The sequence below is a fragment of the Malania oleifera genome, chromosome 11 (assembly GCF_029873635.1).
Source record: "Malania oleifera isolate guangnan ecotype guangnan chromosome 11, ASM2987363v1, whole genome shotgun sequence".
Classification (NCBI taxonomy): Eukaryota; Viridiplantae; Streptophyta; class Magnoliopsida; order Santalales; family Ximeniaceae; genus Malania; species Malania oleifera.
In genome coordinates, this window is record NC_080427.1 from 7,534,473 (window position 1) to 7,562,324 (window position 27,852).

At 35.2% G+C, this 27,852-nt stretch overlaps 1 protein-coding gene across 2 annotated transcripts; it reads right to left on the reverse strand.

Moving 5' to 3' along the window:
• Positions 1-12,921: 12,921 nt before the first annotated feature.
• LOC131168297 (sulfite exporter TauE/SafE family protein 4) lies at positions 12,922-17,681 on the reverse strand. Of its 2 annotated transcripts, XM_058127623.1 has the most exons (11): positions 17,222-17,681; positions 16,944-17,103; positions 16,093-16,293; positions 15,717-15,778; positions 15,279-15,327; positions 15,028-15,083; positions 14,814-14,900; positions 14,417-14,707; positions 13,884-13,977; positions 13,517-13,657; positions 12,922-13,407 (listed from the first exon to the last, which is right to left on the reverse strand). In XM_058127623.1, exons 1-11 carry the CDS (start codon positions 17,393-17,395, stop codon positions 13,325-13,327), a joined length of 1,398 nt encoding a protein of 465 aa, XP_057983606.1. In that variant the 5' UTR covers positions 17,396-17,681; the 3' UTR covers positions 12,922-13,324. The 2 variants fall into 2 exon arrangements, with proteins under 2 accessions (XP_057983606.1, XP_057983605.1); XM_058127622.1 differs by having other exon boundaries at positions 12,922-13,657.
• Positions 17,682-27,852: the final 10,171 nt, after the last annotated feature.

A 27,852-nucleotide genomic window follows, 5' to 3' on the forward strand; every position in this document is an offset into this window, starting at 1 on the left:
GACAATGAGTTTGTTAGAATTATTTCCTGCAAGTGCAGGGAATAAAGAGGGGAAATCGGTTAATAGGGTGAATTTTTGGCGCCAATTGGACCCCCACGCCTCCCTATAAATAGGGAGGCTCACATTATAGCTCAGAACACATTCAGAAAGTAGCAATACCCTGTCAAAATTGAGAGAATGTTGAGTTAGAGAAGGGAGCTTCTGAGAACAATAGAGATGCTCTGCCAAATTAAGAAGTGAGAATTGAGGGCAGAGGGAGGCTCTGCACTATGTAGTGTAGAGAATAGAGGGAAGCTCTGCGTTACAGAAGAGCAGAGTAGCAGTAGAGCAACAGTTCATACTCAGAGCAGACATAAGAGCAAACCCCAGACAGATACAGAAAGGAGAGAGGAGAAGACCGAAGAAGAGAGAAATCGGAGGTAAAATCAATCACTCCCCTCCTTGTTTCTTGCAATTCATTTACGCTATGCATGCTAACAGTGATGTAGGAGTTTATTTTTAAGCCTCGGGTTCTCGCGTGAACCCGAGTTTGGGAATCAAACCACCCCAAATCTCCTAGACCTGAACATGAGTTCGAGTTAGAACCTTTGATCCTCAGATGTCCAGTTCAAACCCGAATCTAAATTATGGTTTGAACCAGTCTTAAGAAACTGCTCGAACCTGAATGGTGGTTCGGATCTTGGAAACAAATCTCCCATATCCAAATTTGAGCACGAACCTGAGTCCAGACTCTCTGGACTCAAACACTTAGCCCACACTGACCAGAACCCACACGTGACTGAGGCCACATGACCCACTCAGGACAAACCCAGTCCACAACTCGCCTCTGGGTTGACTCGTGCGAGTCAACCTTCACTCACACAACAGTTTGGGACGAGTTGACTCATCCTCATCCCCATCTTGAAACCCTAACCTAATTCAAACCAAAAACGATGAATTTTCAAATCAGAGATCCTAAAGCTACCCCTAAGCAACTAGAACCAGCAACCGGTCACACACATGAAAAACACAAAATATAAAAAATGAAAAAAAGAAAAAAAAAAGAACTTATCTGCTATCGACCTGTCCTTTTAAAACCTGAAGAGACTTACAGTGCATCTATACCCATCTTCCCCATCGAGGCATTCCCAGTGATCATCACTCATTCAAGGTTCGCCAAATCTATCCATATCTAGCCGCGAAGGCAAAATAGGAGGTCAATCGAAAACATATTATCATATCTCATATTCCTTAGGATAAATCATTTAACCCAGTTTAAACATTTCTCAATATAAATCATATGCCACACAAATTTCATATGATATTTATAACATAATAAATTTTAGGTAAAATATCAAAATTTCATTTATCATATTTCTCAACCCACAATTTTTAGAAAATGACTACTATAACACCCAATTTCTACACCCCTTGGCGTTCGCAGTCCAAAAACCTAAAATTAAAATTTAACCCAAATTATTCAACACAACTCCCAAAATAATTTCCATTTAACATTTCCTAAGTTTCGTATACTCCAAATTAACTTAAAAACTCTAAAATACACCACTTACCCTGGTTTTGGGATGGTGCCCCGAAACCCCAAACTGAAAATTTGCTCCGCATACGTTGCAAAGAGTCTTCCCAAGAATCTCGTGGTGGTTCATGATTGTCAATCCAGGCTTTAACGAAGCCGGAATTAAAGAGAGAAGGGAGAGAGAACCATGGGTTTGAAAGAGAGAGAGTGAAAATTTGTGTGGTTTAATGGAAAAAAACGCTCGCGTTTCTTTGATATACGCCTACTGTAGAGAAAACCGTCGTCGATTTTCTCTGACCCTTAGAAAACCATCGCCATTTTGTTATTTAATCGGCCCAATTTTAACCATTTACCCATTACCATTCCACGGTAAAACCAAAATCGTCGTCGGTTTTCTGGCTCCTCCAGAAAACCGTCACTGGTTTTCTCCCCTTTCAACCAAAAACCACTTTTTATTTATTTCTTTTATTAATTAATTTTTCAGGTCTCTACAGAGGAGGTGAAGAAACCCTAGGGTTTCTAAGTGAGTATTCGAGAGAAAGAATAGAGGGAAAGAGAACCAGAAGTAGAAAAGGGAGAAGAGGGAGCTTGAGAGGGTCTCAGATGGAGAAAAAAAATGAATAGAGGGGAAAAATTTTAGTTTTTGTATGTCAAGGTCTCGGAGCTACTAGATCTTGACACATGGCTGCATCCTTACCGTTTGGAGTAAATAGATCCTAGTCGTCCATCGTGCGTTTCCTCACATGGCCACGATTCATCCACATCAGTGATCCGCGTGAGATTGCCCTTAGCCATTCGATTATTGATCTCTGTTGACGGTTGAGATCACCCCTGATCAAAGGCCATCATGAAGGCCTGCAGGTGCCCTCCGCTTGGCATCAACACTCATCCAGCCTGTCCCAGCACTATTAATGCTTGCAGTAGGCTCGCTGTAAGCCGTTGGATCATCACATGCAACAAACGCCTTGGATTGAGCCACCTCACCAATCCTCATTCCACCTGCTCCTCCACCCGGATGTTGACACCTAGCAGCTCTGTTCCTCACACCCGTAGAAGAACATGTGTTCCTTCCATCACCACTGGATCATTGCCTCTTAGTACATGGCTAGGATTAGGCCATGTGGTAGATTACTTCCACACGTCCCCAAGCGCTCAGATGTGGACACGTGGATGGCCCTGACCGGCCCTAAACTAGTATCCCTCCAAACTGGTCAGTGTTTGACCGATTCACCCCCCGAATCGGTTTGCACCGATTTCTCCTTTTTTTATTTTAAATACGTAAATAATTCATTTAAAATTTACCCAAAAATCCACAAAAATCACCTCTTTCAAATTCAGGCTATCCTTGCCCCATGTAAGAGTTGTAACCAAATTCTCATAAGTTTGAGACATAGGTAGGGAATTTAATCGCATAAATGTTTTGTCTTCCTCCTTGAACTTTACATCAACATGTGCCAAATCACTTACAATTTGATTGAAAGTGTTGATATGTTAGTTCAAATCCGAACCCTCAACCATCTTAAGCCAATACAACCTTTGCTTAAAAGTTTATTCGATAAGGATTTAGACATATACTGGCTATCTAACTTTCACCACACAACCGCTGGAGAATCCTCCTCCATCACATGATAGAGAACTTCATTGGCTAAACACAAGCATATTGTAGAAACGACCATTTGCTTCAAATTCTCCCTATGTTGCCTCATCCATTCAACTGGTTGAATTCCAAGTAGAGCCTTAGCCATTCCTTATTGCACAAGTATATACTTTACTCTCCTTTGCCATAAACCAAAGTTCCCGGTTCCATCAAATTTGACAAAGTCAAATCTTGTATAAGATGATCCCGAAACCATATCAACAATCGCTCTGATGCCAATTTGTTGTAATAATGGATCGAATATAGGATGCACACCGGAATAAAAATGCAACAAGAAAATCAAACTCAACCAGAAAACATGAAATAACAAGCACAATAACAAAATGTAGTGGTTCAGCAAAGTCTACATCCGCGGAAACAATCAACACAAAAATTTCACTAAGAAATTTGAGAATACACAATACACTTCACAAATCTCTCTCATATCTCCCAATACCCTCAAATAGGGATAAATAGAATTTCCTTCGGAAGTTTCCCTCCAATTACCCAACCACCCCAATGTTCAAATTCAAAATTCAAAAAACTACTCGCAGCCTAGGCACACTCGTCGATGAGAACAAGGGATTCGTCGACAAGTCAAAGCAGCCCACTCGTCAACGAGTTTATCCTCTCGTCAATGAGTCTTTAACTCTAAAATTTTTTGGCTCTCGGTATCTACTCGTCGATGAGCACAAGGCCCTTATCGACGAGTCTTTTGCTGCCAACACAAGAAGACTTCTCTCATATGTTTTCTTTCCTTTGTTATCACACTAAGTATAAGAGCCACACACAAATATAACAGAATAGGAAGGATGTTTTCATTGCTAGAGCCAAAGCTCCATCTAAACACAATGATATTGTCTAGTAGAGTCAACAATCTTTGATGTATTCATAAAAGATATAGTGATAATCGTCATTGTGTTTGTTGACCTTATAGGTCATGTTCGGTTTTGATAATGACAAATACCTGTTATATTTAATGGGTGTTTGAGGTTATGTGCAGGAACTCTAAATGACAGATCATAATGCACAAAGAGAGATTGAAGTGGAAGACCCAATTTCTGTTGTATTGTATTTCATTTTTATGCAAAGGGTCTGTAATAGTAATTAGGTTCTATGGTTTGTAGTAATCACACACACATGCATGATCTAATAAGTAAGCTCAAACAAAAAATAACTAAAATAGGACCTAAAAACGACCCTAGGACACTTACTCATGTATACATATGATTGATCATTTGTTTAGGGTGATTGAATGCTTTAAATAGGACCAAAATGCACAAAATGTGCGCACTCGGTCGACCGAACTTACCTATACAAAAATGCCTGGTCGACCGAACCGGTGCTGGGTCAACAAGATGACCATAGCCTGGTCGATCGAACTCTAATAGTTCATTTGACCCCGGTCGACCGAACTCCCTAGGAGTCAACTTTATTGACGACTGTGCCCATATTACATTGCAACGCTCTGGTCGACTGAGTTCCCACGTGTGGAAACTCAATTGTCTGGTCGACCGACCAGTTCAGTTCAAAATGGTCCCGGTCGACCGAACCTCGTAAAATAGGAAAATCGCCTTTGGACATATGAGTCCAGTCAACCGAACTCACAGTTCATTCCACGTCCGGTCGACCGAACCCCAAGAACTTGGGTCGACCGAACTTGTCCTGGTCAATCGGTGCTCTCGGGTTGATCCAAATTTTTTACCCCGATTAACTCGTTTAAACAGGGTTAATTTAATTAAATAATATTAAAAATTTTCTAATTATTTCAACTATGTCCTTAACGGTTATAATTCAGGGGAAGTCTATAAATACCCCCTTATTTGGAATAATTAGCATGAGATTCGTAATCTTGATTAGGAGAAATTCTTTGAAATTCCCAAAATCCATAATACTCATTCCTAATCTCTATACACTCACACTTACCTTCTCTTATTGCAAAAAATATTTTGTTAGTTTGATTTGAGTGTTGATTGCTCTATAGGTTTGCTCTCCTATGTATTGTGCTTGATTGATACGATTTTGTTTGGGAGCAGAATCTTAAATATTCTTAGGGGACTTTGTTAATAAGTCTATCTTAAGAAGATTTTGTTAGATCTTTTGAGATTGCACCTTCGTTGCAACATCTTGAGAGGCTCGTATTTGATTTTGGTTACAAAATCTTTTCAAAATATTTCCAAATATCGTGTGTAATTTATCTTGACAAACCTTTGAAAAGAGTTTTTTTTATGTGGTAAAAATCTTTGTTGCAATATTCATTGAATTATATCTTTTGCTGAATACAAAGATTAAATTTCTTTTTGCAAACCAAATCTATACACTACTTGAGCTTTATACAATTGAGAAAATATGTTGGTTGAAATATATGAGGGTTGATTGATATCTCTGTTTGAGCATTTATATGGAATACATTTTCTGATACAAAGATTATATTGTTATCCTTTTGCAAACCAAACTTATACATTACTTGAGCTTTATACGATTGAGAAAATCTGTTGGTTGAAATATATGAGGGTTGATTGATATCTCTGTTTGAGCATTTATATGGAATACAATTTGTGATACAAAGATCATATTTTTATCCTTTTGCAAACCAAACTTATACATTACTTGAGCTTTATACATTGAGAAAATCTGCTGATTGAGATATATGGACTTTGGCTAGTATCCTTGTTTGAGCATTTAGATTCAGTACATCTTGTGATACAAAGATCATACTGGTTTGCACTCTCACACACTGATTACATCAACTGCAAATATATTTGAGAGTTAATATATTAAACTACGCTGAGCCTCATTATATCTTATTGGCGGTGTATGTGATTGCATGCAACTGGGTACACATCTGCTTTACAAGAAATCATAATCACTATACCAATTTCATTGATTGTGAACATACTATTGTATTACCAAGCACGTGCCTGAAGAGGGAGACTAGCCTTTTGAAATAGTGTCGGATTGGCTTAGACTCAGTTAGAAAAGTTAGGTGTACCATCCTGTTAAGGTGTAGGTTGAGGTCAGCCCCGCTAATTGACCTGGTTGTAAAGGTTGAGGTCAGATCTTGGTAACTGACCTAGTTGTAATCGGTGCTACTCCACCTATTAAGTGAGCCTTTAGTGGAATCTTCAAGCTTGTGAGTCAAAGGCGGGGATGTAGGCATAGTTTGCCGAACCTCGATAACATATCATGTGTGCATTGTTTATATTTCCGCAGTTTATATTTTCTGCACATGTATGTTATAGTGTGAATGTTGCGCATGATTTAATTTCCACGTTATATTTATCTGCACGTATTGGAACTACATAGACAGATCCTAGGTTGTGAATATACTGCTACTATTTAAGTCAAACCTAAGAAAAAGTTTTTAAAATTCCAATTCACCCCCCCCCCCTCTTGGGAATACACCAATTCTAACAGTGTTGAGAAAGAAAGGTGGAAAAATAGAAGAGATGAAACTCAAAGTCTTAGGTGGACATAAAAATTGAATCCTACACTACCCTAAAATCATTTCAACTAAAGCCACAACTCCTTGAAATTACTTAGGTTACAGAATAGGTTCTACTCTAAAATCATTCCAAGATCAACTAAACCCATGAGGAGTTATGGAAGATAAATATAGGTAAAAGTAAAAAATTCTAGGCCCTTATCTATTAGAGAGTTCTAATTTTTAGGGCGCTTTCTCCCCTTGTTTTACCTCCTCTTGTGTACATATATACGAGTTTATTCTCTAAGTGCTCACCTTCTCAAAAAAGAATCGAACAAAATAAGTACATAATGCAACTCTTTTTCCAAAGCAATGTCGGATAATCAGGTGTATGAAGGCAAATATTCAAAATTTTTATTAAAGCATATCAAACATGTATATATATATATATATATATATATATATATATATATATATATATATATATACTGGTTTCTAATTTTTCTTGTTAATAAAGGGAAAGAAGAAGAAGAAGTAAAATAGGGTATAATGATGTTAAGGAAGATGACATTAAGAGCTAGAAAATAAAATAATAAAATAATTAATGTTTTTCCATATTTTCTAGCAACCAAAAAATGATAGAGGGTAGTAATATTTATAAATAAATAAAAAAATCCCTTTTGATCCACTTGATCAACCTGAACCAAACCACCCGATCAATGCAAAGTACTTATATTTATTTAACTTGAATTACACTAATGTTCGCCTCCTATGTGGCATTCCTATGCTATGGTTTGAGATTTCTACATTTGAAGTCTTGAATTTGAATCTTGAGAGAGAGTGGGAAGGAGTGTAAGATGAATGATGGGTTACGTATCTTGTACTGTGTAATCTAGAACCATTGAGGTCTCCGATGAACTCTAAAAAATTGACACTAATTTTTTAAGGTAACAAATGTTTTGCAAAATTTTAATCTCACTCATTATTTTTTGTCATTTTTTTTCTTAAAAAGGTAAATTAAGTTGCCACCCCAAATATCAAATCAATCTAAATCAAACAAAATTATATTCTTAATTGGTAATTACTATTGATCAAATTGACAAGGTTGAATCAGTTGGAATTTTGAGTTCTAACTCGAACTAATCTGACTCATGGAGGAGGGAGAGGGGAATAAAGAAACTTCACTTCAATTACATGGTCACATGATTAAGGATGATAGGTTGATGAAGATAGATGCAAATGAAGATGATGTTGAGGGTGATGCTAAGCCTTTCACGTCGCATAGATTGTGTTAGGATTTTTAATATGTTAGGAGCATATGCATGATTGGACCATCTATTATATTATATTATAACATGACGATAATTAGTTATTGAATAATTATATCTAAAGCTTGATTCAAGTGGACACAGATGAGATGTAAGCTTTCCCGAGAATAAGAGATTTTGGTTTGAATCTGCACAAAAATTAATTCTTAATTTATCAAGACAAAGTGATAAGTCCGATCATGTCTCCTTATAATTCGGTGTTGTTTGAGGTGTTGAAGGTCTCGTCCTACTAATTAGAATTAAGAATGAATTTTTGGATACAATAATTGTCAGCATAAATATTGAAAAGAAAAAAAAAAAAAAAAAAGACAACTAAGAAAGAAGGAAGTTAGGAGGCAGCTAACATGTGGGCAGGACATCCAAAATTTTCAATGCAGAAAATCTATTTGCATAGACAAAAAATGATTCCTTCTTGGTCAAGTGGGCTAGCTGCAGCCAACATCCCACCTGCAGCTAAATCCATGCATGCACCCGCCCTCCCACATAACTACAAAATGGCTACAAATTAATTAGTACCTATCATCTTTATCTCTTTAATTTAAATATTACTTTCTCAACAGTTCACCCCCCCCCCCCCCTTTTTTTTTCTAAAAGAAAGAGAGTAAGATAAAAAGAACATGAGGAAGACAAAGGCAATTAAAGGGGAGGAAGATCTAATTTTAGGCATGTAATTTTTTTTTTTAACGACGTGGGAACTCTAGCCACCAACAAGCCTTTTGGAACCCCCTTGATGCAGCATCAAACCCTCGGGGCAGTGACCTTCCCCTAGTCTTGCCACCTAGGTAAATCTAGATGTGGTCACGGCTTATACACACTCGGACCGGACATTCGGGCTGCGACTCTCCTCTTGTGGATCCCCCCTTTACGACGTGCGGACAGGACCCCTAGAGGGGCGACAAAGCGCACCATGACTTTGCCGCTACTACCAAGTCCTTTGGAACCCCCTTGATGTGGCATCAAACCCTTGGGGCAGTGGCCTCCCCCTAGTCTTGCCACCCAGGTAAATCCAGATGCGGTCACAGCTTATACACATTCGAGCCGGACGTTCGGGCTGCGGCTCTCCTCTTGTGGACTCCCCTTTTATGACGTGTGGACGGGACCCCCTAGAGGAGCGACAAAGCACACCATGACCTTGGCGCCACCAAGATTTGAACTTCCAATGCTCCGTATTAACCTTCTTACTTTATTACTGTGCCAAGGGCTATACAAAAAGAATCTTGATATATATATATATATATATATATATATATATATATATATATAGAGAGAGAGAGAGAGAGAGAGAGAGAGAGAGAGAGAGAGAGAGAGAGAGAGAGAGAGAGAGAGAGCATGTGATGGAAAGAAAACCCTAGCTATGCTTTTATGTATATAGATATAGATTGATGATGGTAGGTACGTAGTTGGTAGCATGTGTGAAAAGGATTTGAAGAATATGCATGGACACGCAAGTGGGCACAATGGGACGAATGAAGAATGGATTTGGTCAGAAGAGCAGAATCATTGTCCTTTGGCTGCTTGCTGAGTTCCTCACGTTATAATATTATTGGGAACAAAGCGCAACCTTTGATTGAAGTGTGTCTCCTTCGATTAAAATTTTAAAATCCCACCCTTCAAGTTGCATGCCTCTTGCAGGGGTGGTGTCAATTATAAACGTTCAAGCCCATTAATTCTTCAATATTTTCATTGATAAAATATATTCAAGTCTTCATTCTTAAATTAGAATTTGTATAAATTTAAACAGTATTTAGTATGATTTATATTAAATTTTGTCCAAATTTATACAAATCCAAATGCAGTATGCATCAAATCGAATTTCTAAACACATACTAATTAGGCATTCTCTATATCATTAATTTCTAATTAAATTTTACAAGATAATTGCATCACAAAAAAATGATTCATGGCGACATTCTCTTGCGCCCATGCTTTCAAAAAGTGGGATTAGACCAAATAGAACCAAAATTGAGTAGATTGAATATAAAATTATCACATCCTATGTTTGATTCGCCAGCTATAAGGAACATGATCGTTGGAGGCTAATCATTTAGAAGACCAAAATAGCATGAATAGAAAGCAATATTATTTTAAACTATTTCTCCTTTTTCTCTACCATTATATTTTTTCGTTCAATTTATGAACATCATATATGAAATTATCTTTGTTTTTGGAAAAGGAAATTTGTAAAACAATTGGAGGCAGATTCCAGCTTCTCCCTCCCAACCACGACCCTCTCCTTTACCCAACAACAAGTACATGGCTCTTCGATAATTTTTCAGTGTGCCACAATTTCATGGATAAAAGAGATTTGATTTGGTCCAAGCATGCTTCAATGGAGGCTGAAGGATGAGGAGAAAAAGAATGAAGAGAAATTAATGAAGTTTTGCTTCAATTTCCAAATCTACTTCAATGGAGATTTGCTTTGATCTACTCTAATGAAGGTCAAAGGATGAAGAGGGAGAGTGAGAAAATTTTCTTCATCTCCTCTGATCTACTTCAATGGTGATGAAAAGGTTTGTGCCTATGTCCAAAGAAGGTGAGTAAAGTAGGTTGAAAGGCGGGGAGCTGAGCATCCTCATCCTTTTCTTACTTGGCTAGAGTTGGCCAGCCTGGTGGTGGATCAACCAATCCCGTTCCACATGAAAGGGCTAAGTCACTCTTTCTTGGCCAATATAGTTCTGTTAGTGTGTCACACTAAATAAATGCACCCAAGAAGGAGTGAACTTCATGGTGATCTGTCAATATAGGGAAGACAATAGTGCGACTGATTTTCTCTCCAAAGAATGAGAAATGAGAAACAATGTCATCTACGAAAAACATCTTTTATTATGTTTTCTGAAAGATATCCTTTGGATGAATAGGTTTGGTCTCACTTCCCTTCGTCATTAGTTCATTCTCTCGATTTTTATTTGGTTTGTTTAAATTTTTTAATTTTAGTTTATTTTATTATTATTTTTTTTTTTGCTAAGCCTGTTTAGATTTGCTTCTCATTTAATTTTATTTGAATTTGTAGTCATGTTTTGGTTGATTGTTAGTGTTGTTTTTGGGAGACATTTAATGTCTTTTTTATCTGTAATATCCAAATACTTGTCATGTAACTACGGTATTTCTCCTCTAAAAGTGAGGGTATATCAATAAATAATTGGAAGTGCTGCCCTCTCTTAGTTAAAAGAAAAAAAAAAACACTGCACACTATAGACTTAGCAATTTAGAATATTCTCTTTTCTTTCTCATTGTGAGTAATTTTTTGAAACTAGATCAACGATAATTATCAAATCCTTTTTCAAATAATACATGGCCCCACTATCAAGGTTTTTTTTTTTTTTCTCTTTTTTTATTCTCACAAAGTGCAAAAAAATAATTATTTCCTCCCAATATTCATGGGCATGAAGCTACAAAGAGTAGAAGCAATTATCATTTAGATAATATGTTTAAAGCATAGAAGCAGAACCTTCACTCAAAATTCCTTACAGTTAAAAATTTATTTTTAATAAGTTATTGCATTTGGAAAACTATATTGGCATAGTCACAACACGACGATTAAAGCTTTAAAAATAAATATAATAATATAATTGTGAATATTGAGACCAAGCAATCACTAATATGACAATAACAAAAAAAAAAAAAAAGTATACAATGTCAACCTATGTATAATATACTTGTAATCTAAAGGTTTATCTCCTTATTTTAGCCTAAAATTATATATGCAATTTCCAAAATTTACGAGAAAAGCACAGCAAGAAAAAAAAAAGTAAGAAAAATGTTTTGGCTATGCTCTTCATAACTATTTCAAGAAAGATCATTAACAGCGGAATTTTCATTAACTGTTAAAAAACATAGTCTAAAAAAAAAAAAACATTTAACTATTACAATTTAAAATTCATACTCACAAACTAGTAAAATTTAACTATTCGCAAACATATTACTGATTATATTGTAGCACATGCACATCCATATATTATATTTATATTTGATAAAGATACATAAAAAAAAATGTAATGTTGATAGATAAAAATATGCTAAAATGAAATATAATAAAACACAATGATGTACATAAAGATATTAATTGATATTAATGTTAAGGAATCATTTTAGAAAAAAATATTGATATGAATTAATTTTTATATAATTAAAAATAATAATATTGTAATATAATTATTTCTTTATTATTATTTCATAATAAACCTAATAATAATTTATATTATTTTACACCGTAAGATGATATGTTGGTTTAAATTGTTATATATATATTGAATACAAGAAACATAATTTCAGTTTTAATTTTTTGCTACGTACTAACACAAGCTTTTGTTCATAAAATAGAAAAAAAAGTCGGAATAGAAATGAGATTGAAATAAAATTACTATTTAAATGTGATTATTGCGTCCAGTTAGTCACAAATGATTGTGAAATTGCAATTTCATTTTTTTTTTCAAATATTCACTAAAAAAAAGGCTTTTAGTGAATGACCAAAATTATCACTAATAAATAAATAAATAAATAAAACCTCAAACAAAAAGAGAAAACTAGACTGGGTAAAAGCCATACTACAATTCCTGACTCTAGAATCTCAAATTTTATCCTAGTCGCTCAAGAGTGGGTCCCACATTCAAGTGTGGGATCCACTATTTTGAGCAGCCGAGATACAAAATTCGAAAGTTGAGAAGTTAAATATTAAAATATTTTTCCAAGGATAATCAATTTTTTTTGTTATATTTTCTTCTATATCAAATATTAAAATGAATAAAAAATTATTCAAAATATAACTAAAATTAAAAGAAAAAAGGTTACCCATGTATCAAATCAAAATTTTTGATTGCCTTATCAAAATATTATATTCTCTATCACACTTGTCATGGTAATCGAATATAAATATATTATATTATATTATATTTCACATTTTCATTTTTTTTTTCTTGATATTTTTCTAGTTCAAAGTAATACCATATAACAAGGGAAACACAAAGTAGTAACAAGTTAATTATGCTAATACTTCCTCCAATACAATAATACCCCAAAGACAATCTTCAAAAGTTTCTAGTTCACTGCAATTCATTAAAAATAAAAAACTAGGAAGTACAAATTCTTAATTCTCAATTATGACCATGCAAAATCCTATTACAACTTAGAAGGCAAGAACAACAAAAGCAAGAGCAAGAGCAAGATCAATGGAAGGGGGAGGGGTTAGCCAGAAGCTAACACAAAACACACCCAAACCTATACGTCCCTTGCAAAAAGAAAAACACACAAGCATTATTTATTGAAACAGCACAAGTGGATGAGCTGGTCAATTAGGTATTGACCTCACCATCATATTCTCCCTTCGTAGGCAATAATTAAATCTCTGCTGCTACTGATTAAACATCTAACTTCTTCTGCAGTTCCTGGCTCAATACTCAAATACCCTTTTGGCCCATCTCTGCTGCTCACTGACTGTCACAGAATCCTAAAAACCCCATGAATTCGTGGTTGTGAATCATCTCCACGCTCTTCTTAGTGCCAACCACTCCTGTGGATTATTAAGATTTTTTTTTTTCCAAAGGAAAAAAGGGTTTTATCAAGAAAAAGAAGAACAAATTTAAATTCAATAGTGTTGATTTTTTTTGAAAGTACAGTACCCATGGTGAGGGCGCTGGCAAAGATGACAGCAGAGAGGATGAAGATGATGAGCGATGCTCTCTTTAAAATGGCAACCAGCTTTCTTACGAAGAACTGTCCCCAGAAGCCAGCCAATACTGACACCCCTATCAGATACAGTGCTGCACAAAACACAACTTAAAAGCAATTAGTACTGCACTGTTTTCCAATTAGTCCGTTAACACTCTCTCTTTAAACTGAACAATGTCAAGAAAAGCCATTTCTTCCTCTTTTACGTAAATTTTTTTTTTCTATTCACCCTTCCCAATCTTCAAACAGATCATATCTCCATACTTGTATAATAATAATAATAAGGAAGGAAGGGGAGGAAGACGGTGAAGGAATTACCGTAGGGGATGGGGAACCTCTTGAGAAGGTAGAACTCCACCACGGATAAGGATGAAGAGTACATCATCACAAATGTAGCTGTTGCGCTTGCCACCTGACCCCCCACCCCCCAAAGACAAACATCACACGTTAAAATAGAAAAAGTGGAATCCAATTTCACGACTCACTGCTTTGCTTCGTCCACAAACTCCATTTATATTTATATAAATAGTTTCAGTTGTGCGTTCATGAAAGTGACAGGAGGATAGAAATATCAGGCATATACCCAATCATTTAAACACGCATGCGCACCAAAGGGAAAAGAGAAACTGAAAAAACGAAGGTAAATATCAGATAAGGTTTGGGAATGTGGTGAGTTTTAAGGAAGGCTTGGGTTTCTTTGCAACTGGGCAATTACACACCAAGCAAAAGCGACCTTCTCCATTTAACAGGGTCGCTTTCAGCGGCGATTCCAAAACCGCCACTGAAAATATGATCTTCGAAACTTGATGGTAATTAATGGTGATAAAGATGGAGATTGAAGAAGAAGAGACCTGGGGGATGACTCCAATTTCGAGGAGGAGGGGGCCGAGGACGAAACCGCCGCCGGAGCCGAGAAGGCCGCCGACGGTGCCGCCCAAGATGCCGCAGAGGGAGCAGAAAGCAAGGTCGACGGCGGTCCAGTTGATGGACGCCTCGCACACGCACTCCCTGTTCCCTTCCGTTCTCCTCTTCTTGCTTTCTCTGTACAGCTTCACCGCCTCGTACCCAAACACCCCCATCGCTATTGGGAACTGCAACAAGAACATCACCCAGTACCATCCGCTACATGCCTTCGTATTATTCTGCAAAGGTAGAGAGAGATAAAGAATTTAACATAAATATTAATTAATTATAAGGGAAGAGGAAGAGAGAGAGAGAGAAGAGAGAGAGAAAAGAGAATTAAGTTGCCTTGAGGATCTGGAGGAGGAGGAAGAAAGCCCAAACGAGGAGGAGCACCAAAATCCTTCCCAACCTAAAGTTGGAACATAGTATTTGCTGATCCATTAAATAAAACATGAGTTAATCGCTTAACCCATAAATTTACTGTACTGAAGAACAAAAAACTGAAAGAGCGACAGAGCATACTAATAAATTATAAAAGAGAGGTGGACCCTTTGCTCACCAATCCAGATTTCTCCTCTTTTGGAGCCAGCGGCTCATACTCTGAATCTATCAGAACTGCAAACAAAAATTTAACCCAACAAAATATAGTTTAGATTTCAAGAAAAAAAGAAAAAGAAAAAAAAGAGGGTACTTTAATTTGGGCATTTGGAATTTAGGTTTTGAATATTGAATTTTATGTAAATTTGTGGTCTTACGAACAATTTATGAATAAAAAAAATTGACGCTGACGGGAAGGGATGAGTATCATACGTTCACCACGGGAGTTCACCAGAGTTTCTCGCTGTTTGGCCATTTCTTTCTGCAATGCCCCAACAAAAATTTAAAAAGAAAGTTAGAAATAAGTCACAGCACCATAAAATTATTTTCAGCTTTTCGGCCATGAGAATTTCAACTCGAGAATGGCTCAAAAGCCTCAACAGTTAGCTCAACACTCTTACAACATACAGTGTACTCAATTGTTTATAATGATAAATTATAATGTTAAGACCATTAAATTTTTACTAAATTAAGTCCTATTTCCTAAAATTTAAACTGAATAAGTTTGATTCTTAAAACTTGCATTTAAATTACTTCAAGCCCTTATTTAGATATATTATTAAAACCAAACTTTAAGGAGTAAAATGAAATTAGGAAAAAATTTAAATACCAATAATAATAATAATAATAAGAGAAGAAGAAGGGCCGTACCTTTAAAATAGTTTCTTCTTTCCACATTCCGATTCCCTTGAAGAAAGATCTAGATGAAGTCCCTGACCATAAGAAATTTCTGAATAATTAAATATTTTCCTTTAAAAAAAGACTAAAAGAAACAGACATATAACTATAAAAAAAGAATCAAAATTTTAAAACTTTCAGAACACACAGAAGGTCCATCAAATACGTCCAGAACTATTGAATGAAACACTTTAATTAGAGTTAAAAAGGGCCCAAAAAAAAACTGTAAAGGACTAATAGGTGACAAGATTAAAACAATTATTAACAAATGAATGAATGACAAAAGAATTATTAAAAAATGAGAGAGAGAGAGAGAGAGAGAGAGAGAGAGAGAGAGAGAGAGAGATACCTATAAAGAGAATAATGATGAGAACAGTGATGAGCCAGTAAGGGAAGATGACACTGAGGGTGACACCGACGGTGATCCCCAGCATGAGCATGGGCTGGAAGAGCAGAGCCAGATCGTAGTCTATGATAGGCACTTCCTTCGTTGGGTGAGCCACTCTCATATTGTACCACACTGATGATGCTGATGCTCCCATTATCATACCTGCATTCATTCATTCATTCATTCCTCCATTCACCATATTCATAATACCATAGCTCTTTTTCTTTTTTTTGGTCTAAATTACAAAAAAAAATGATAGTAAAACAGTGAAAGCTAAATACATATTATATAGAAAGATCACTTGTCCCCATTAAGAACATGGGTATGATTAATTTTCACTTCTCGATGTACCTCTTGGCTGGCTTTCCTTTTCACTATATATTATAATACTAATATTGTGTTTGGGGTTTTCGAAAGTTTGAAATTTAAATTTAAAATTTTCTATAAATACAAATAGAAAAAATATAATATATTTTTTAAATTAACTTAAATTTCATTCCTACCTATACAGATTCAAATTTGAGCTACAAATTCTAAGTTTGCATATGAAAGATTATTTGCTATTGGTTTCAGGAATAGAAAATTTCTTGTGGGTTTCTTGTCCGTCATACGTGACTTTTTTTTTTTTTTTTTGACCGAGGAATATGAACATGGATGAATATTCTTTTTAGGGAGCTTTGGTGTTCTGGTTTTCCATCCAACATCGTTTTTGAGAATGAATCCAATCCAAAAATTTTATTAGAAGATATAATTCAGGGGAAGAGAAGGCCATGGGAGAAAATAAAGGGGGAGGAAATAAAAAGAGAGGATACATTTAGAGAGGGCGGCGGCGGATTTGGTGTCAAAGCCAAGAAGCAAAGTGAGCATGGGAACGAAGATGCCGCCTCCTCCAACGCCGCCCACCGTCCCAAATGCCGATCCCAGAAACCCTATCACCGTCCCCACTGCTATCCTCCAACTCAACTCCAATTCCTATTAACATTACACGTATATATATTCATCATTTTCATAATATAATACCAAAAAAAAAAAACAATTCTCAGAGAGAGAGAGAGAGAGAGAGAGAGAGAGAGAGAGAGAGGGTACGTACAGGCCAAACTCTATCGGTGTGGGAGAATGAAATTGAAGATAGAGCATTTGGATTGGGTTGATGATGATGATGATGACCGTAAGAGGAGTGGTTGATGAACAGAGCAGCAGAGAAAACAGCCAGAGAGAAAGCAGAGAGCAGATACACCACCAACCCTCTCGTCGATGTTCCCATGCCTACCTCTTTCTTTCTGGCCGCTACTGTAAACAACCGACACCACCCTCCTCTGCCCCTGGATCTCAGTCCTCTCTCCTTAACACTCTCTTGCTCGCGTCGATTACTACTTTCTGCTGTGAATGAATCAAGAATACTATTAATAACCAACAAACCTTCGACTGCTCTGTATAATTTTATAGCGAGAGCGAGAGCGCGAGAGAGAGAATTTTGGCAGCCGACTGTAGATTAGGCACAAAACAGGGGCTTGCATAAATAGGGCTTCTCTGTCATACATTTATTGTTCGTTTATCATGTAATCTTCGTCATTAATTGGTTGTCGATTTTATTTTTTATTTTTGAAATATAAATTATACAATAGAACTAATCTAGTTTTAATTTTATTTTTAAAAAAATTCTACCCACAGTTAAACATTTTTTCTATGCAATTGAATAAAAAAAAAAATCACTTTAACGTTATGGTATGTAATGTTATTAATAGTAATATTGAATCCATTACTTCAATCTCCAAGATGGCAAGGGGCAAAGGGATTTATTATATTCTTCCTCTTTAAATTCTTACCATACTTTTAGTAAAGATTCATCTAGTTTTTTAATCATTTATGAAAAATAAAAATTTGAATTGGATATAATGTAATTATCAATTCTCTATAACCTTTTGTTTCGAGAAAAACTTTAGATAATGATATATTATCATATTAATCAAAGGAGATGACGGGTGATGTTTTAAAATAATTTTTATTTTTGTCTAAAACTACTTGTTTTTCTTTGCGGCATAAACATTAAAAAGCTGAACTTTTAGCTAGCGTTTGGAGTATTAATTTTGAAAAAAACAAAAAACATAGAGGTGACTTTAAATAGACGAGGGTCTTGCAAGTTTGCGCATAGAAAACTAAAAAAGTAAAATAAGAACTGACTTTTCGAAAGTCGATTCTGTACAAACTACTTTGAGATGATGGTGTCGAGGGCCTCTGTGCACAGGGTGGGGAAGGAGATGGGGCAGTGGGCGGCTGCGGCGTGAACTGACTACTTCGAGCCAATGTGCTCCTCCCTCAAGTTTGTGTTACCGGCCCTTCCTGTCGGCTCCTCCAGCTTCACCACCGACTTCACGGGCTCCGTCATGGCGCCCTCTATGGATTGCCTTTTCTTCGCCGACTTTCCAAAAGTCGATTGGATTATTTATTTCCATAAATTTTTTCCTACACAATTATATTTGTGATTTTTTTTTTCCTCAATATTTGGGTAAAAAAAATCCCACATATCTAATAAAGGAATTTTAATTTTGAAATCAGTGGTATATAATTCTGGTCCTTTTAGAATTTATTTATTTTGTGCCATTCCTGGAGCACGTGGACCACTAGAATCGTGACAGTGCCGCATGGCGCATGCACATCAAACAAAGGTGGGGCCCCGTTTACAGGAAGCCGCAGAGGCGCGCATTCATGAATGTCACGAATGCGAAGCCGTGACGGTGACTCCGGTGGGCGGTCCCAGAGCAAATCCCCACTCAGCCACAGCGATTGCAAATTTGAGTAGGGTGTTTGAGTTTGAATTGGATACTGAATACAAACAATACCTTACCCACTTCTTCCTCTTCATTTTTCCTCTTCTACCCAACTTTAGTGTCATCTATTTCATAAATAACTATATATATATATATATATATATTGAAAACAGAATGAAATACTTGTATTTTTTGAATAATTTTATATAGACCAATTTACAATATTTATAATACAATTGGAAGATCTAAATATGGAAGTAATTTCCTAAACAAAAATCTCTTAATAATATATAATATATACTTCCCTAAATTATTTTAAGATATTTGAAGATATTCAAGATTTCTACCCTCCCCCTCAAGTTGGATCATAAATATTGAACATATCCAACTTACAAAAAAAATCATCAAAACTCTAATGAGCTAGCCCTTTAGTAAAGATGTCTGCAGTTTGTTCCTTGGTAGGTACATAAGTCTAGATAGATGGTTCCTTCTTCAACCTTTTCTTTGATAAAATGTCGATTTCCTTCTATATGCTTAGTCATGTCATGTTGAACTGGATTGAGAGAGATACTGATGACTGCTTTATTGTCACAATAAAGTTTAATAGGGAATTTCATCGGGATTTGTAATTCTTTCAAGAGTTTCCGTAACCACAGTCCTTCACATATCCCTTGTGCAACTGCCCTGAATTCAACTTCAGCATTGCTTGGAGCCACTATATTCTGTTTTTTGCTTCTCCAAGTTACCAAATTTTCCCATATAAAGGTACAATATCCGGTGGTAGACCTTCTATCTTTCGTTGATCTTGCCCAATCCGCATCTGTGAAAATTTCTATTTCCTAGCTTTCACATTTTTTGAAGAAGAATCCTTTGCCCGGAGAACCCTTGAGGTACCTGAGGATCTTATACACAACATTTAGGTGAGTCTTTTTTGGTGAATGCATGTGTTGACTTACCACACTTATCGCAAATGCAATGTGTTGTAATTGGTGTGATCCCTAGAGGGGGGTGAATTGGGCTTTAAAATTTTTTTGACTAAATTAAACTTTTATGTCGATTCACCACATATCATATCCTATTTTCATAATACAAATGTGTATGTAAAATAATTAAACTATGAGTGCAGACATATACATGTGCAGTATATCTCATCTAATTTAAATGTGTGCATGCAAATAATTGTAACAGTGAATAAACAAACATATACATACAAAAAATTAAGTGTGAAAATTTAAATGAGATAGAGAGAGAGTAACACACAAATTTGTTATCGAGGTTCGGATAAACCAGCCTACGTCCCCACCTTGGGCATACCCCCCAAGGATTATACTATCTCTGCTCACTTAAACGGGTGGAATAGAAGTCATTACAGCCTCTCTTAACGGGACGAGGTAAACCCCAACTCAATTACCAAGCTGAGCCCAACTGATCTCCCTTACGGGGCGGAAACTCTCCAATTCCATTTTCGGGTTGAATCGAACCGGTCTCACTTACGGGGCTGAGACTCCCCAGTTCAATTCTGGACTCAACCCAACCAATACATAAAAACATTTTTGTGCATATTAACACGCTTCTAAATATAAGCATGAATGTACACATTAAAAGCTCAAATACATGCATTCTCTTATGATATGAAATGTGCTCAGTAGAGTAAGGGTGCTTTCAAAATAAATTAAAACCCTAATAAGAAATTTTATCCAAAAATATATTTCAATAAAAATATAGGAGAACCTAGGGTTTTGCTTTTCAACAAATTTTGCACAAATAAAAATATATGAATATATATAAAATGATAAATATGTTCTTAAAAAAAATATTTTGCAAATAAAAGCATTTGGAGAATATAGAGTTTAAGCTCAAGAAAAATATTTGTGTAATAAATAATTTCTCCCAAAAATATTTATCATGAAAATAATCGGGAGAAACTCAAGCAATACTCTCAAAAAATGATTTTCAAAGATTAAAGGATAAGTGAAAGTATTAGGCATTGAATGAAAATGAATCCCCAAAAATTAAAATGCTCTCTTCCAAAAGATTTGTAAATAAAGTGAAGAGAGAAGGAGAGTATAAAAAAAATTTGCCCCAAAGAAGGATTTTTGCAATGAAAAATATTTTGAGGGAACTTTGATTAAGAAATAATTTGAGAGGTTTTTAAAGTTAATCAAAGTTCCTAATCTAAGCAAATGAAGGCATGTATATAGGTTTTCAACAAATTATTATTGTTGGGGACGTAGAGGTCATTTTGAAAAAAGATTAATGATGTTTAATTAAAACTAATCTTAGTTAAATGCGCTAAAAATTGGCAACCCGAAAGGTTCGGTGGCCCGACGCCTAGGGTCGGTCGCCTGAACACTCACAATGGCCCTCAAACAATTTTCCAGTTCGGTCAACCGTTACCAATGGCCGGTCGATTGAGTTAGGCGATTTCCTCAGAGTTTCATGGTTTCGGTCACCCGGTGAATGGTTCGGTTTGCTGAATATTGAACTCGGTCGACCACGGTCAATTTGAACTATTAATTTGGTCAGCTGAGAAAGGTGAGGATGGTCAGCTTTAAGGTTCGGTCAACCGTGGACGATTAGTTTAAATCTAGGTCGGTCACCCGAGCCTAGTCAAAGATTTGACTTCCTGGCTGGTTCGATCGACCAAGATGATTAAAGCTCGAACTGGTTGGTTGACTGAGGGCATCAAAATTCCTATTTTGCCCTTGAATTTGATCTTAAATTATTTTTTAACCTTTTGTATGATTTTAATATTTATGGAAAAGGTTTTTCTAATTAGTGTAAGTTGTCTTAAGGTCATTTTGGTTCCCTATGGTCAAACTATGGTCCTATCTGAGCATCTAAACATATCATGCAGATGCATGCATTATTACAGACCAAATAATAAAAAATTAAATGCATATATAATAGAAAAAATAAATGTCTTCATCTTTGCTCTTCAAGACTTGATGGAAAGTGCCTGTGTAGAAACTTGAACCCAAAAAATAATGAAATAAATAAGAAAAGAAGTAAGGGAATTTAAAAAGGGGATTTTAGTAAGCTTCGTTGACGAATCCCCTGTTTTCGTTGACGAATGCCCTTCTATGGTTCGCCGACGAAGTTAAGGACGTCGTTAACGAAGAGATCCTGAATGACTGAAATTTTAGGCTTAGGGTTCGTCGACGAAACTCTTCTTTCGTCAACGAACGTTCTTCGACAGTTCGTCGAGGAAGGTGCCATTTCTTCGACAAAGATGACCGGGTCAACGACTTATAAATAAGATTTTTGGTTGCTTACTTATTAAGAAAATCAAATTCTTTCTCTCTCTTTCTCTCTCTCTCTCTCTAACCCATGCCCTCACTCTCTTTCTCTCTCTACGATTTCTCACCTTTTGTTGTTAGATTCGACAATCGAAAGTTATCACGAGGATCTAGGAGAGATTCTCTACAAGTCTAGCGGAGCGGATTTTTGATTTGAGCTTTTCAGACATTACTCCAAAATCAAGGTAAGTAGGATATTTTAAGGCTTTATAGTTGTTTTGGAGTATAGGGGGCCTAAGAAAAGCTAAATGAGGAATATTCTGGGGTTTGTGTTGATTTATCTAGGGGAAATGTGATTTCAGGATTTTGGACTCCGTAACCGTAGGGCATGGATTGTGGGGTTTTCAATGGGCTTTTCTATAAGTTAGGTAAGGGGATTATATTATGTCAGTTTTTTGTGAAATATGGACTGATTAAAATATAGTATATGTTTTTGGAGAAAATTATTGTGGTTGGTTGATCATCTCCTATTTTCTATTAAATATGTATTTTGTGTTAAATAAAACTCTAGAGATGTTCTGTAACGTCCCGAACCCTTAAACTCGGGTCCGGTGCGTTATACCTTATAAATCCCTGATAATCCATAATCCATAATAAATGTAGCGGAAATATAACCATAATCTGCATATAACATAATACCAGAGTTTACTAATTCTAACTACCAACCATAATAAATTAATCATCCACCAGTATTCAAATATATGCATGTCTCCAAACCATTATTCACTAATACCAGCATGTTTCACAACTATCCTTTCATAACTAACTTAAAACATAAACTACAAAACATAAAATATACATATCAAAATTAACATAAAGATATACCATTTTTCTTATATCTTCCAAAAATGTTATAAAATCTCGAGCTCTCAAGCTCGATCCTGAGAAATCCTGAAAAAAATGAATTCATATTCGGGTGAGATACATCTCAGTAAGGGAAGAAACAATATATTAAACTCAGCGTGTGGCCATCATGAGATTATACATATCATTTTATAATATTTGCAAATCATTAACATAATACTGAAAGTCATTTTCTAGTCCTAAACAAACACATGCAAATGTTTAATCCACGAGATTACTCGAGGATAGGGGTGATTACCCGCCCATACAAGTAGCACCCTTCTGCTATAATACATTTAGCAACCCGAAGGTCACAATTTAAGCATACCAGAGCACTCACCTTACTCAGTAAGCCCTCAAGTGTTAGATTGATCTCGTACTCACGCATTCAACAATAGTTTACAGGCAAAGGCCCTAATGATTGGAAATTCTACCCGCCCACACAAGTAGGTTCCCTCTGCCCTAGTGCGTTATGTAGCTACTGCCACATCTGAAGCTACTAGTGCACTCGCCTTACTCAACAAGCCCTTAGGCGAAAGGTACGCCTCGCTCAATCGTAACATGTTTTACGTACATACATACTTCTATTATCATAATACATCATTCTTTTCTATCATTATACATTCATGCACATTTATTCCTGTTCATAACTTAACTTTGCATTTCGTTTCACTTTAAGTGGCTCTTTCCCATTACATCATTTACATTTGTCATTTCATTTCATTACCATTTCATCGTCATTTCATTGCATAACATTTCATTTCATTACTTCGTACTACAGCTGGTCTTTAGCCATCATCAGTTAGTCTACGTAGAAACGTGCTAAATCTGCTAACACGGCTCCTTTTAGCTGTCATCAGTTAGTCTACACAGAAGTGTGCTAGATCTACTAACATGGCTCTTTTTCAGCTGTCTTACATTTACATGATTGCATTTAACATACACAGGCAACATTGTCCATATCATATTTTATTCTCATTGTTTTACTTACTTAACTTGCATCTCATACATTTAACATATAATTTGCACAGATTCTCATGCCACACAATTTAGCAATAAAATTCATACACTGCCTGTAAAATAAGCCAACCAACATTTAGTATTTATATACTGAAAATACCTTTCATTTCTTACTTAATTATCCTGAAAACATTTTTCCACTTTCATCAGTTCATTTTCGCATATACATATCTAATAAACAACCCTAAATTCAAAAGAAATATAATTTAAATAGTTGGCATTTTACCCATACCGAAACATATACACGTATATATAACACAATTTATTTTTTCATTAAATTCATAAAAATTCTGATTTAATATATATATTTTTTCCTTACCTGGTTTCTTGAACTATACCAACAGGGACTTCGAAAAATACCTGCGGCGCTCACTCGGACCCTGAAACTAAATTCTTAATTCCAATAAATTATTCTTAAATAAAATATTATTTAAATATTTCCTAGGGTCATAATTCCTAAATAAATAAATGTACCCTTAAATTTAGCCAAATTGCCAAATTTCCCAAATCTCACTCTCGCTTTGGAGTAGGGTCTAGAAAACCCCAATTGAAAAATTACCTACGTCAAAATGATGACAAAGACGATTAGGACCCCGTGGTGGTGCCTGATCGTCCATTCAACAGCAGATTTTACCAGAAATTGAGAAATTGAGAAAAAATTACCTTTCCCCAGGAGCAGTGCCTAAGCCGTTTTCACGACAAATCTGCTCCAGTAGAAATGTTGGCAGCGGAACCAAGATTCCAATGGCACCTTCTATTTCCCGATTGGTTGAGTATACGTCGAGAAATGAGGGGAGAGAGAGAGGCGGAGATGGAGAGGCGACAGGTGAAACAGAGGAAGAAGGAGAAAGTTCAAAGAGAGATAAAGAGACGCAGGTCTCTGAATTCAGGTTTCTTTCTTCTTCTTTTATCTTTTTTTTTTTTTTTCTTACTTACTTTAACTTAACTTTTATATACACACACACACACACACACACACACACACACACACACACACATATATATATATATATATATATATTTATACATTAACTTATACTTTAACTTTTATATACATTTATACACATTAGCTTATATATATATATATCTTTATTCCTTTTTTTTTTTACTATTTATTTTTATTTGTTTATTTAATTTAATAAGGTTTACTTAATTCATTAATTAATTAATAATTACCTTTTTTATACTATTTCTTTTTATTTGTTTATTTAATACACTAATTTAATAGTGTTTAACTAATTAATTAATTAATTATTTTTTTTCCAGGTTATTACATTCTTCCCTCCTTTAAGAAATTTCGTCCTCGAAATTCGTTACCTAATCTTTCATTTCTATAATTCTACGATTTACTATATCTCATACCATTTAATAAATATATCTCCCAAATAAATTTTTGCATCATCAATAATTAAAGAAAATCATCATCATCTTCAACATAAATTCATACCTGCCCTCTTGGCTTTATCTGCCTCATCCAGGACCATCGTATAACCATGTGCTCGTCCACCTCTACCTAGTGGTATCTGCTGATTTCTCCTAATACCATAACCTCTAAAATCAACTAGCCAACCTCATACAACAAATTTCCATATACTCCAATTTAAATATCAAACACCTAATTGACCACAAACCATTTAATCACATCAATTAAATTATTCCCCTTCAAAGATTTTTTTTCCTAAATCAACCAACCTAACCTTCGAGTTCAAATCCTGAGTTCGAATTTCTCTGTTCGGAAACATCACCATCAATGGAATTACCATGATTTTTTAAAGCTAGCAACTTTTTCAGAAAAACACAGAAGACCATCAAGGGATTTCTGCCCCCAAACTTACAAAACACAATTCAGAATTCCTAACGGTATCTTAATCTACCAATTCCTATCCTTGTCATAACTCATTCCTATACTTTGGTATAAATCATCCCTAACCTAATACTCTAATATTTCCTTATCCAGGCGATGTGAATCTAATCACACTTCCGGCTGGACATTGCTCTGATACCATTATGTAACGCCCCGAACCCTTAAACCCGGGTCCGATGCGTTATACCTTATAAATCCCTGATAATCCATAATCCATAATATATGCAGCGGAAATATAACCATAATCTCCATATAACATAATACTAGAGTTTACTAATTCTAACTACCAACCATAATAAATTAATCATCCACCAGTATTCAAATATATGCATGTCTCAAAACCATTATTCACTAATACCAGCATGTTTCACAACTACCTTTCATAACTAACTTAAAACATAAATTATAAAACATAAAATATACATATCAAAATTAACATAAAGATGTACCATTTTTCTTATATCTTCCAAAAATGTTATAAAATCTCAAGCTCGATCCTGAGAAATCCTGAAAATATTTTTCTACTTTCATCAGTTCATTTTCGCATATACATATCTAATAAACAACCCTAAATTCAAAAGAAATATAATTTAAATAGTTGGCATTTTACCCATACCGAAACATATACATGTACATATAACACAATTTATTTTTTCATTAAATTTATAAAAATTCTGATTTAATATATATATTTTTTCCTTACCTAGTTTCTTGAACTACGCCAACAGGGACTCCGAAAAATACCTGCGGCGCTCACCCGGACCCTGAAATTAAATTCCTAATTTCAATAAATTATTCTTAAATAAAATATTATTTAAATATTTCCCAGGGTCATAATTCCTAGATAAATAAATATACCCTTAAATTTAGCCAAATTGCCAAATTTCTCAAATCCCACTCTCGCTTTGGAGTAGGGTCTAGAAAATCCCAATTGAAAAATTACCTACGTCAAAATGACGACAAAGACGATTAGGACCCCGTGGTGGTGCCTGATTGTCAATTCAACAGCAGATTTTTACTAGAAATTGAGGAAAAATTACCTTTCCCCAAGAGCAGTGCCTAAACCGTTTTCACGACAAATCTGCTCCAGTAGAAATGTTGGTAGCGGAACCAGGATTCCAATGACACCTTCCGTTTCCCGATCTGTTGAGTATACGTCGAGAAATGAGGGGAGAGAGAGAGGCAGAGACGGAGAGGCGACAGGTGAAACAAAAGAAGAAGGAGAAAGTTCAGAAAGAGATAAAGAGACGCAGGTCTCTGGATTCAGGTTTCTTTCTTCTTCTTTTATCTTTTTTTTTTCTTACTTACTTTAACTTAACTTTTATATATATATATATATATATATATATATATATATATATATATATTTATACATTAACTTATACTTTAACTTTTATATACATTTATACACATTAGCTTATATATATCTTTATTCCTTTTTTTTTTTTTACTATTTATTTTTATTTGTTTATTTAATTTAATAAGGTTTACTTAATTCATTAATTAATTAATAATTACTTTTTTTATACTATTTCTTTTTATTTGTTTATTTAATACATTAATTTAATAGTATTTAACCAATTAATTATTTATTTATTTTAATTAATTATTATTTTTTCCAGGTTATTACATGTTCAGACCCTACTTTCAGCAATCTATGTTTTTCCTAGTTAGGTTATTTTATTTATGGTTAACAAATGAAAATTGTGTGGCATGGAAATGGTTTTAAATGGCATATGTGAACAGAGTGTTTTAATTTATTTTTACACTGTATATGATATAACGGTCGGGGGCCGAGTTTTGCATACAAAGAATTTCACACAAGTGAACCCAATGCATTATGCTTGAGCTTGACCTACTTGGTATCAATTACCAGTGGTTCCAACTATAGTAGTAGCTACCATTGGGACTAGTTCTCCTCCCTTTG